The sequence below is a fragment of the Abramis brama genome (assembly GCF_963993115.1).
Source record: "Abramis brama genome assembly, chromosome: 1".
NCBI classification, from domain to species: Eukaryota; Metazoa; Chordata; class Actinopteri; order Cypriniformes; family Leuciscidae; genus Abramis; species Abramis brama.
Genome location: NC_139963.1, coordinates 17,892,622 through 17,906,190, shown reverse-complemented (window position 1 = coordinate 17,906,190; position 13,569 = coordinate 17,892,622). Strand labels below are relative to the sequence as shown.

The 13,569-nt window shown below is 37.9% G+C and overlaps 1 protein-coding gene across 3 annotated transcripts in view; it reads right to left on the bottom strand.

Annotated features, from left to right (window-relative positions):
- Positions 1–108: 108 nt before the first annotated feature.
- prkacaa (protein kinase, cAMP-dependent, catalytic, alpha-a) overlaps positions 109–13,569 on the bottom strand; it is a gene marked incomplete at its 5' end in the record, with an annotated part of 31,392 nt that continues 17,931 nt past the window's right edge. For 2 of the 3 annotated variants that reach the window (XM_084131200.1, XM_084131201.1), the window contains 6 exons: positions 158–3,312; positions 5,255–5,419; positions 9,561–9,683; positions 9,771–9,866; positions 9,988–10,114; positions 12,692–12,774. In XM_084131200.1, the coding sequence (XP_083987326.1) occupies positions 3,187–3,312; positions 5,255–5,419; positions 9,561–9,683; positions 9,771–9,866; positions 9,988–10,114; positions 12,692–12,774 (720 nt within the window). In that variant the 3' untranslated portion in view covers positions 158–3,186. Of the gene's footprint in view, positions 3,313–5,254; positions 5,420–9,560; positions 9,684–9,770; positions 9,867–9,987; positions 10,115–12,691; positions 12,775–13,569 lie in introns of all 3 variants that reach the window. The other variant, XM_084131199.1, reaches the window with a different exon arrangement.

Sequence of the window (13,569 nt, the reverse complement as noted above, 5' to 3'; positions counted from 1 at the left end):
ATGATGCATTCTGTGCTAAGCTGAATGTCTTTAAACAGCCTTGAATCTAACTGATAAATATAAACTTATGAACAAATTTCAGAAAAATAACATTTAAGACGTCACCACTTGTAATTTTAACAATTAAAACTTTATTGGAATGATACATGTTGCAAAATATTATTCTGTGTATTTTTTATTTTTTAAACATACTCGATGTGTCCTACGGGTATCCGTCAACTTCTCCAGAAGGTAAAATAATTAAGACTGTTAAAGGCAGAGAATATACAGTATTGTTTCCCGAAAAAGGTACAATAGACTACACCATCACCATACCCATGTCGAGAGGAAAGAGACTCCTGTTATTGAAAATACACTTAGAAAATATGCAAAAGTAAATCAAATGTTTTCTTCATGATTTCTTTTTTTAAAAAGCAAATAGAAGAGTGTAGGAAACTGGATGTGTAGAAAGGCAAACTGTATCATGGCCTGATGCACGCACGCACGCGCACACACACACGCACACACACACAAAGATGATTGACAATGTAAATGAACAGATGAGTGAGAGACTGGAGGATGTGTGACACCCATGTATTTGAAAGGGAGGGACGGGGCCCCAAGAATCAGGCAGACATGGAGGGATGACATGAATACCACCAAGAATGTCATGCTCTGACACAAAAAAAAAAAAAAGGTGAGCCATAATTTCACAGATTTAAACCGCTGTTGCTTAAAACAGAAGCCTTCCATATCACGATCAAGCTCAAAGTCGAGGAGGATAAAGCTAATAAGAAAGCCAACCTGTACATTAGAACTCAGTGCACCAGTTAAAGATAGTCTCACGTTGCTTCTAACATCACAAAACCAGTGCAGAAGAGCCTGCTGGCAAATCGAAACGTACAGAAGCATCATTTGAACACTGATTGTTTTGTTTTTCAGCTATTGAAACCCAAAAGGTGGAGCCGTTTCTCCTGTTTGTACACCCATTTTATGAAGTCTCCAGAAATGGGGCGAGTAAATGTCCCAGCAATAGCTAGACATGCAGGGAAAAAAGAGTGAGGAAGAGGAAATCTAAACCTATCCAAAAGTTTTGTGAAATACAAACATCTGCCTTTTACTTGTCTCTGTTTCTAAAAGTATGAATGATCAAAAACGGACCCAATCTGACCCGTTTTGGCGGTGCACCTGGCAGCTTACAGTGACATCATTTCCTGAGCGGGAAATGCAAATGAACAGGTATTTGATCTTATACTGTAAAATCAATGGCATCATCCTATAGTGTCCAATTGATGCTACCATTATTAAAAAGACACACGGAGAGTTGCTTGAAATACCATTTTAACCTGGCACCGATCTGTAACATTCAGCAAAATTAAGTTATACTACTCATCATAAAAAAAACAAACAAACCAAAAACAGAAAATTTGCATGAGAAAGAGGAGCATCTAGCGCGGCACCTAATGAGCAGACGACTCCTGAAGAACAAGCGATAATTGGCGTCTCACATTTAAATGTGAAGCGTGTCAATTTTGTGCCACTAGAGGCAGCAAAAAAAAAAAAAAAAAAAAAAAAAAAAAAAACTTATCAATCCATTCAAGCTAATATATTATGTCCTTTTCATTTGGTTACTCAACAGACTGCAGTTCAGTTTGGTGCCACTAGTGGCGCATTTCACCTTAAACATCTAATTAAATCTTCATTGACGAGAAGCTTTCCGAGCATAACGAAATACAATCTTTGCAACACACTACGCACTATTGCACGCTTCTGCAAACTAAACAACAAAACTCATGGGGACGTTTGCATTTAGATTCTCTTGCGTCCTACAGAGTTAAAGAGCAAGAGAGAAAGTTGATCGAATTGTTGGACGATATTTCTACAGGCCGAATGGAGCTTCACTACTAACTGGTCTTAACGCACGATAAAGTCTACACGAACAACAAGCTTTTTTGAAGCGGAAATAGAGATTGATTAAGTGAAGCCGTAGAGAGTTAAAACGTATTGAATATCCGTCTTCTGTAAGGATAAAAAAAGAAATGCCAGAAAGGGTTTGATCACTGGCAGGTGACGCGGCAGAAACGAATAACAACGGAAAAACATCATCATCATCATCAGCATCCACCAGGAACCGAGTGTAACCACAGAAAACTTTAACGGTTTCCTTTAAAAGCATCATTCTAAAAACAAGAGGCATTTGTGCTCGGCCAATTCACTGCATTCCTTCACTTTTCCATTTCCTGTTGATTTACTCCTGGAAAACTCATCTTTGAATCAAAGCCATCTAAGAAAAAGTGTAAAATCATGGATTCGGAGCTTTAAGTATGCTTGTTCATGTTATATAAAGCAGTGTTACGGTCTTATCGGTGGCCATTTTAAAGCCAAAACACGTTCTGTTCGTATGACAAGCTGGGCTTTTAGGACACGCAAGGACGCCACAACATGATCTAAAGAGAATGATGATCCAAATCAACAATCTTCATGCTAAGCGGCTGATTCTGCCTGATCTTAGAGCACTGTGGGAAACTGTACCCAACCAATATGTGATGATAAATTTGAAGGATGGTGTTGCGATGCTTGAAATTCAAATGGCAAATGTGTGACATCTAAAACAAAAAGCCAGAACTCTTGAACGGAGTACGTGGGATTGATTTGGTATTGGGTGCCAATAGGTGCACAGGAAGTAAACAAGAAGTGACAGAGTGGAGAACTACAGAGCAAGGACACCTTTGCTGATTAAAAAAAAAAAAGAAAAAAAAAAGGGGGGTAATTTTCTCTGAAGAAGCCAAAATTCAGTACCAGAAAGTAACCTCTATATGTCTAAAAAAAAAAAAGAAAAAAAAAAAAAAGAAAGAAGTCGTCACAAATATCCCCATGCCAGCCAGTCACAGAGAAGTGACTGAATCTCTGCCCAGTGGACCCTGGCTACCAAACAAGAGGGAAAACATGAAAATGGACAAGTAACGAGTGACGAAGGATCTGAAAAGGCAACACTGCTGGCGTCTCTCTCAGGACTTTCTGATCTTCTGCTCCCTCCATCCGTGTGTGAGGGCTCTACGTTGTTGTTGTTGTCGTCGTCGTCGTTGTTGTTGTAGTTACCAGATACAGGCTCAGTCCAGTCCATCATCTCACCCTGGAAAACGTTTTCTTCTCACTGTTGCCCCACATCTAATTTCTCTCCATCCCTCTCCTCCACTGCTGCTGCTTCTAGAATTCAGCAAACTCCTTTCCACATTTCTCTGTGAAAGACACCCGGATTTCTTCCTCCTCGTAGTCGTCAAAGTTGCTGGTGTCCCCGGGGCCTTTGCACTTAGGGATGAAGGGGGCCTCCACCTGAAAACAGACACAAATATACACAGATGAGTCGGCGGTTGTTACAAAGGTTGTTACATTTTTGATTAAATATTACCATAAAGGCCCCTAGAGAACTAAGAACTAACGTTACTCATCAGGCCAAAACAAAGTTTATTTTTGGAGTTTAAAACTTTCCGGAAAAGTTAATAAAAGTTAATAATCTGAGGCTCCACTTTAATTGACATGGAAATGTTCTCCGGTTCATTTCTTGTGTTCAAGACCATCGAGGTCAGGCGCGAGTGAAAACATGAACACACCGGAGAGCAGTTTTATGGTAAAAACTTGATGTAACCGCTCTTTTATACGGCACAAGGGGGAGTCATAGACCCAGAGGAATAGACAAGCACCAGTTAAGTTTTCTGCACTATATTCAAAGTCATCTGAAGACATTCCATAGCTTAAAGCAACACCAAAGCACTTTTCCTCTTCGGTCCCCCTACAGGCTGGAAGCGGAATTGTCCATTACCGCTGTCGTACATAATTTAGCCTACCGTCGCACGCACGCTATTTGTTTATCCAGCACCGGCTTTGGAAATAAAGATGTCCACAGACAAGGTAGAGTATGTTGCATGATTATATGAAAGTATGATGTATTGCGACATCAAAAACGGCTATATTTTATATAGGCTCCACCTATCGACTGTAGTAACGCTTGCCGTAAAGCAAGTCAAATTTGTAGTTCCTTATGTCTCATTTGAACTAATTCAAACTTGCATAGTGCAGTTATAGCCAATAGAGGGTCGCAAAGCGAATGCAGAAGTGCCGTTCACCCTGTTACGAGTTGATGAACCACTGAAACGATTTTTGGAAACATTATTTTAAGGTACAAAAGAATCTTTGGATTACATTGTTGAATTAAAGTTCACGGAAACTCGTCTTCCCTTCGCTGCTGCTGTCAATCAATCAAAAAGAGACTCTTTAATATAAAATATTCCCATTATAATATTTGGGGCAAGATTTAATAATCAGGGCAAATAAAAGAGAGCCCAATTCCAAAAAAAGTGCAGATGGGAGCGGAGTGGGAGCGTTCTCTACTGTGGATTTGCATAAAATGTCTTTATCTTGCTGGAGTTTATCGCTGTTTCTAAACGATATCGTCCTCGCAACTGGGTGTCTGTTAGATCACACAACATAAGGACTATTAATTAGCATCACACACACACACACACACACACACACACACACACACACACACACACTAACTGGAATTTACAACTGTGAAGAAACAAAAGATCAATAAACTGTTGGACAGATATACACAAGGATTTTGTGCACTTTTCAATGCACCCGGGATGCGGTTTGTGCTGCTCTGTTTTGAAGCGTTTTATACTCATTCTCTCTCTCTCTCTCTCTCTCTCTCTCTCTCTCTCTATAACTTGATAACTTACAAAATAATTACATTTAACTGTAATCTTACACTGCAAAATGATAACTTACAAAATAATTACATTTAACTGTAATCTTACACTGCAAAATGATAACTTACAAAATAATTAAATTCATCACAATTATTTAATGCACAAAGCACACAAAAAATGTATGACAACGCCCTATAATTATTCTGCATAATCGCCAGAACCTTAAAACAGACAATTAATTGGCATAAATCACAATTATTTTTCAGACAATTAATCGGCAGTCAAATGTCTTATTTGTGACAGCCCTACGCACCACCAGTTGGAACTTTGAAATGTGACGTAAGCCGTAAACGAAAAAGTATTATGTATAAAGTAAAAGTATAGCGTCCACCATGTGATTGATGCACTATGTCGCTAGCTGAGCAGAAACACATAATCATGCCACCACCAGTGTGCAGCATCCACATGTACTGATGATTGTTCACAAAATGGGACCAATCGGGTTGACTTAAAGATTGAGTAAAGGTGAGAACATTGAAAGAACCCCAGTCTGATTCAGGTACCTTCTTCTGGTAGATTGCGATCCAGTCGGTGGTTGCAAACCATTTGTGGCCCTTGATGTCGTTGACGCCGTTCTTGAGGTTCCCGAAGCGCTTCGTGAGATCTACCTGCAGCAGGTTCCTCAGCAGGTCCTTCAGGTCAGAGCTAAAATGCGATGGGAAGCGGACCTACAGGAAGATCGAGACACACCGTCAGTGCTTGGGATTCATGACGCAACACCAGAAAGTCTTATCACAATTGACACAGATGATATTTAATAAATGAGTCAAAGCAACATGTCAGTTTATCTGTCGAATCCTAATTAACTGACAGCGACTGAATACTTAAATTTAGAGCGCAGCATCTCTCACACTCGAACCATAAAACCAATGGAAACTGTTGGCAAAAAACCTAATGACAGTTCACAAGCTGTCAAATCGATTAATTGAATCTGACATAAAAGTTTGTGTGTGTGTGTGTTTTTATCAGAGATGGCAAAAGTACTCACTTCTCGTACTCAAGTAGAAGTACAGATACTTGTGTTAAAAAATACTCTGGTAAAAGTAGAAGTACTGATTTAACTTCTTTACTCAAGTAAAAGTAACAAAGTACAGGCTTGGAAATTTACTTAAAAGTATAAAAGTAAAAGTAGCCTTGCGAATAAAAAAATCATTTTTTTTATGCAAAGCTACCTGGACCACACACATGTTACTAGAGTGCAAGCTGAGAAACCTAAGTGGATTTGGAAAAAAGGTTCTTTATATGCCATTGCCTACATTTTAAATGGATGTCTGCCAATAGGCCTAAAATATCACATATCCTGTATGATTATTGTGACAGAGACTGGGACTCCAAGTTAATGAGATTCTGACTGAGTAGCAAGATATGAATTCAATTGTGATTCTGTGAGAATTTACAGACCCAGTTTCTCTTTTTTAAACTTCCCCTTAACATTTAAAGGAATCTACATGTAGGCTATGTAATGAATTTTCCGCGAATGAATGCCGCCGAATCTGTCGAGTCGTCTTGTAGTGACGGGGTCAAGTGCAACGTATTCCCAATCAATTGACCGTTCGCAAAGACTGGTTTGCGAATGGTCTCAAACCATTGCCTTTAGTTACTGTTGCTATGTCCGACAAGCGACGCCGCTCTCACGCCACACCATGTTCTCACGCAGTGAAAAATACATCGCGGAGCAGAGAGGACACTGACAAGGTGCTGACAGACAGGACAGACCAGGCTATTTTTTATATGAAACAAATTCTCACCTTTCAAATTTGGTCATTTTTTAAAGAAATTTAAACAATAAATACCGTTTTGTGGCTCTTAAATGTGTCTGACAGATCGCTGTAGAGCATCAGTTAAAGCTGCTCGTGAACCGATCGTCTCTTCCTTCTAGTTAATTTATAGCATCAAATAAACATGAATGAACATAAGAGGGAAAGATGTTTTTATGCGAAAAGACGTCAGTACACTTCGTTTTTCAAGTTGAAATCCTCCAATGTTAATCTACTAACTCTCCTGACTGCTTTGTCGGACAAAATGGCGGATTATGATTGGTAAGATCGCCTGTCAATCAAACTCCCTGCGAAGGGTTGATGACGCAAAAATAATAACGACTCCACTGAAATTATTTGAAACTAAAGTAACGAGCCATTTTTTTTAAATGTAAGGAGTAGAAAGTACCGATATTCATGTTAAAATGTAAGGAGTAAAAGTAAAAAGTCGGCACAAAAATAAATAGTAAAGTAAAGTAAAAATATCTGAAAAATCTACTTGAGTACAGTAACAAATACACACACACACACACACACAGTAGTCAACATTTGAAGTGGATCAAAGAAGTTAATCAAAGGTGTCCTAAGACAAAAACGGGTATTGTTCAAAATTCATGTATAACTTTGATGAAAGGTTTTGATCCACTTCAAATGTTGACTACTGTGTGTGTGTGTGTGTGATGTGTGTGTGTTATGCATGTATGCAGAGATAGATAGATAGATAGATAGATAGATAGATAGATAGATAGATAGATAGATAGATAGATAGATAGATAGATAGATAGATGGATAGATACGGAATTATGTGTAATTTCGTATAATATGTTTTGATTCTGTATATTGTTTGTATTCTCCGTTATTGTTATTTCTGTGCTTTCTAAGCAGGATCCCCTGATCAGCTGCGGGATGGCTCCACCCCTTTGATTGATGCGGGTTTAAAACTCTCTGAAGTTGAGCGGTTGCGATTCCGGGCCGGTCTTGGTGACCAAAAGATGTTCCTGTGCTGCACATTATGGGCTGTAGCAGGCTGAAAGTGAAAAGCTTTAGACAAACAAAAAGACTTCTCCGGTCTCCTCTCCAGCCGTAAGACCATTAGTGTACATGATTTAGATTCTGTTGTGTCTTTTCTTTTCAGTTACAGTGTTTGTAGGGTTGACCTGCCCTTTTCTTTGAAATCACGTTCGTTATGTTTTGTTAGTGCATTTAGGGTAATTTGCTGGAGTTTGATTTGGAAACTTCGAGGGAAGTTAGTTTGATATTTTGTTTATTATCCGTTTTGTTTGTTATTTTGAAACATGGGTCTTCTTAAAGATTATACACCCACTGGTTTATATTACTCTTGAAATACTCAATTTAACATATGTTTATCTTCTTCATCTTAATAAAACGTTTATCGTTTTTCTTTAATTTTGGACTCATTGGTTTATCTTTTGGTCTGACAACTGGGCCTGGGAGTCATGTCTATTTCTATTTATTTATTTAAATAAATAAATAAATATTTATATATTTTTCCCGTTTTTGTTTTTTCATTCATTTTAAATAATCATTTTATTATTATTTTTTTCTTTTAAAATATTACTACTTAGGTTTAATTTATTTTTATTTCAGCTTTAGTTTTTATTTTCATTTAGTAATTTTAAAACTTATTTCAGTAGTTGTCTAATTTTAGTTTAGTTTTTCTATCTAGTATTTAGATTTCATTTTAGCTTTATTTCAACAATTTTTAAAGATGTTTTACTTAACCTTGCTCTTAGTTACCAAATAGTTACCAATTATTTCAGTATTATTTATACACTATTGTAGTTTTTATTAATACTATTTTTAATATTATAGTTTTTATTTTTATATTTTCAGTTTTCATTTTAGTTTTTAGTAATTTTGTTATTTGCTTTGATCATTTTTATTAGGTTTTTTTTCCCAATTTAGCTTTAATTTATTTTTACTTTTAGTAATTTCAGCACGTCAACTCAATTAGAAATGTTGTCGTGGCAAATATCTGAAATGAGTTTAAAAAACAAAAACGTGACACGAAATACAATCCATGTCCCTTCTACTCTGAGGTGAATATACCCGTTGTGTTCGTCGTTACAAAAAGTTATCACGTTCACATCTGTCAGCTGTCATTCTGACTCATCGGACAAACAGAGTTCCGGTCCGGAGACATAAATCTCAGGGAAGAAAGTACATGGACACTTTTTGGGGATTTCTAGGCGTTGTATTTCATGTCGCAGTTGTATTCATCTTGATTTCTCTCAACTCGTGTGCTTTTTCTGGGTGAGACGGAGTGAACTGCGACACTAATAGAGTCACACGAACGCACACGTCGCTTAGCTGTGCACTGAAGACCAAGGTCAGGATTTCCGTTAAAGGGTCATCGGATGCAAAATTCACTTTTATATGGTGTTTTCATATAAATGTGTCTTTGCAGTGTGTGGACACAACCACCATACAATGAAAAAAAATCCATTCACTCCTTTTTTTCATCCTCAAAAAGCCTAAATTTGAATTTGAATTTTCTGAGCTATATGATGTCATATTGCTCATGCTCCGCCCACGACCGCTGACGGACTGTCCCGTATTAGCATATTTCCAGTATTAGCATATTTCTGCCCTCAGCCATTTGTATACTGTCCGCCAAGGCGGCACTTTGTGTCTTGTGTCTACATGCCCCCATGCACCGAAACGGGTCGCTGTGAACGAGCTGTTTTTGAGGAGGTAAAAAGGGTGTTGTTTTAGACAACCATTGAGGAATTTTAACCAAAGTATGTTACAAACTTTACATGAAGACCCTAAAGAATCATACCAACTTGTGGAAAATGGGCATCTGATGACCCCTTTAAATAATACATTAAATTTTGGATAGTTTTTAATGAAACCCTATCGCATACCCCCAAACACTTATAATATAAAGCACGTCGCATGGGATCATTCTGTGATACTTTTGTGCCTTTTTTTTAAAAGCTTGATGCTAATCGCTATTCACTGCCATTATATGTAAAAAATTCTCCTTTTGTGGTGCAGAGTGAATGAAATCCTGATATTCTGTGCTCACCTTCCCAGAGACAATCTTCTCGTAGATCTGAATGGGCTGGTCGGCAAAGAACGGAGGGTAACCAGCAGCCATCTCGTAGATCAGCACTCCCAGAGCCCACCAGTCCACCGCCTTATTATAACCCTAAGAGACAGAGAGAGCAGGAGGAGGCAAGGTTATGCTGGAATAGACTAGCCTATGAGAAACAAGTAAAGCAGCTTTGTTACTAACTTTACTGAGGATGATTTCTGGCGCCAGGTACTCAGGCGTTCCACACAGTGTCCAGGTCCTGCCCTTTACACGTTTAGCAAAACCAAAATCTGTTACCTGAGAAAAAAGCAGGAAGAATGACGATAAAAATTGCATATGAACAGAATCCGACATTAAAAAAGAACCTGTGTGGTCTCAAACACATGTTTGCAGTCTTGTAGCTGCTATCATTACATACCTGTATGTATCCCTGCTGGTCTATGAGCAGGTTTTCAGGCTTCAGATCTCGGTAGATAAGATCAAGCGAGTGAAGGTATTCAAAGGTCAGAACTATCTGGGCGGCGTAGAATCGGGCATGAGGCTCACTGCACCGGACAGAGACAGACAGACACAACGTAAACAAACAGAGGTCATGGGACCTGCACGCATGGTGACTATTCAAGAATGAGAAAAACATCATTTTGAAAGGTTTTCAGATGAAACGGGGCAAACAGCGTGTCAGGACACCGTTGCCACAGTTTGACACGTCATGTCAACTACCCTAAAATATGTCATTACCTGAACTGCACATTTTTTGTTCGTTTTGAAAAATAACAGTAATATACAGCTATAATATAATGCAATACGTTGTGTGCTTGGTTAACGCCATGTATTCAGCAGACACAATGAACAAGTCAGACAGCAATTACTTGTGCTCATAATGATTCCAATATGAGGATAATATACAATCCATCTACGTCTTTTGACTATCAACGTTTTCTGGTCGAGAACCATGTACTTAGACAGAAAACTATCAAGATAGATCTTTTAACTGCAAGCTTTTTAATGGATGCTCAGAAAAAATAAATAATAATAATTAGCCAGAAAAATTGGCAGTATGCAAAAGAATCCACTTGCATGTTGCAGTCACAATGACTGTTTTTCAATGTGACAAGTTATTACATAATAATAATAATAATAATAATAATAATAATAATGATAGTAGTAGTAGGGATGCACCGATGTATCAGCTAATAACCGATATAAGCTGATAAATGCAATTATTTTCACTATTGGCCACTATTATACACTATTAAAACACTATTATTATTTTCACTGATAAAAACAGCCGATGATCAGGGCTGATTATATCCAAGAGGGCGGAAAAAACGTGTCAGACTGCAACTCATACTGTGTGTATAAAATCTCTCGTGTTAAATTTGGGCTGTCAAAGTTAACACGATATTAACAGTTTAAAAACAGCGAAGTTAAATCAGGTTCCTATGACCCTATGAATCATCCATAGTTCAAGCCAGGGTTGCCAGGTCTGCGGTTTTCCCTACACCAAACATATCGCACTTCCTATCCAAAAATCACAAAGAGCTTTGTGCTTTGTTACTTGTGATAAAGTCTCAGATTTCAAATTCTGTCCATTTTATCACGAAATTCGAACACTAAATGGCGTTTTGACGCTCTTAAATGAAGACGTGACAGATCGCTTTAGCGCCTCAGTTCAAGTTACAGCATGAAAAACATGCATGAACATCAAAAGGTACAGTATGTTGAAAGATACAGTACAACTTACTGAAATGTATCTGGTCTCATGTAGTCTCTCAATCAGTATTTAAACCGCAGAAAGACATCATTAAAACAGCTTGTGAACAATGTCACCTAAAGTTGCATTTACCACAGGAAAGTTCTCCAATGTTCACAGTTTGTTAGTTAGCTATAAAAACACTAATCGAAGAGCTTGTTTACTGTGTAAGTTTGAATAAATTTGTCTGTGCAAAAGAGAAGAGGCCCGTTTCAAAGAAAACGTAGGAGAGCCCCCCAAAAAAGACTGAATGTAATGTGACTGGCTGCAATTACTTTATTATCTGTTATGACAATGTTCTGTAATTTTCACACTTCATAGACTATTTATAAACGCATGCCATCTATTCCTTTCCACGCATTCCATCTCTTTAACCAGAATCGCGACCGAAATCACACTCACGTCCGAAAACAAAAACAGCATTCAATCTTTGCCATCCTCAGCAAGCATCTTGGACAGCAAAATGACCAGGCATTGAGAGCAAAGAAATAAAAGTTAGAGAACAGGGAATAGATTAAGGGGTTTAATAGGAAGAATTAGTATTGGCAGAGAAATTTAGTCAGACTGGCGTAAAATATCCAATATCACATATTTCAAACCATCATTCAGTTTCTGAGGAAGGTTGTACCAACAAAAAATGAAGGTATGTGAATCAGTTTAAGTATAGTTGCTACAAAGTGCCTCCAGAAAGAAACTCTGAATACATTTCAAAGGTTTAACAAGTTGACCTCGACGTTGACCATCTGAGACTGACACTGCGACTCAGTGGATTCGGTCGATGTAGTCTGCAAGATTTACTGCAAAATGTAGCAACACATTTCACCGTCGGCACTGCACATTTGACCAATAAATCTTTGAACTTTGCAGATAATCCAGTAGTATTTTGAATATGATGCGATTTTGAGTGTCATCATAAAGATGACGTGGTACAGTTTGTAGTACATCACTAAACAGTAGAAAACAACAATAAGTAGCTATAATAAAATAAAGCAATATGTAGTAATTAGCAGTAGTACGCATGTAGTAATATGTTAGGGTGACCATACGTCCTGTTTTCTTAGCACTGCTAAAACGCACATCAACCGATCACTTGTTTAGCGTTCATGTAAACACTTCATTCAGATTCACCAATCGGAATTAATTCAGTCCTATTGAATCAAAAGGTGTGCATGTAAACAAAATGAATGGCGACGATAGAAAGCAAAATCCGAATCCCGGATATTTTGGCCGATCTCGAAATCCCGGCCGGACATGTCCTGGAAAAACAGGACGTTTGGTCACCCTATAATATGTGTAGTAATAAACCAAATTAATGGTTGGATGGAGTAAGCTTATGCAGCTAGTGTGATATGCATGGAGAAAAACTCACCTGAACCGGCCGATTCTGCGTAAGTGGGAGAACATCTCTCCTCCAGGAACATATTCCATTACCATATACAGGTTAGTATTATCCTGAGTGGAGAGAACACAAAAGAAAAGAGTACAAAACCATTTAGATACACACAGACACACACAAAGATTTTTGACTGATCAAAAACTCAGTAAAAACTGTAATATTGTGAAATATTATTGCAATTTAAAACTAGATGTACCGCATGGCGGTACAAAATATGACCGCCGCTCAGGCCTGCACTGGCTTTCCACAAAAAGAAATGACGTGGAGCAATTTGGCTGTATTGCGTGTTTATGTATATACCTAAAAAAAGTAGTAGTATGTGCATGTCTGTCTGTGTGTGTGTGTATGTGTGTGTGTTTGTGTATGTGTGTCTGTGCGTGTATGTATGCGTGCGTACATGTGTGTGCGCGTGTGTGTTTGTGTGTGTGTCTGTGCATGTGGATTTGTATGTGTGTGTGTATGGGTGTGTGTCTGTGCGTGTGGATGTCAGTGTGTGTGCATGCTTGTGTTTGTTTGTATTCCTGCATGTGTGTGTGTGACAGTTAGGGTTGCCAACTTCAGAAAAGGAAAATGCGGGACAATCGTGGTTATTTATAGGAAAATGAGGGACACTCAAAATATTTGTACTGTATCACACAGTGTACGTCATTTCAGTGTCTGCAGTTAAGTTTGTGTTTAAAAGGTTATCAGACATAAACACATTTGTATTGCTTAACCTATTTATGTATTTAATTCTAAAAATAATTTTAATGTCATACATGAAAAAAGTCACATTACAAACAAACCATAGTTCAAAATAACAGCATTTATCTAAAACAGAAAGCTTTTTTAACATTATACACTAGGCTTAC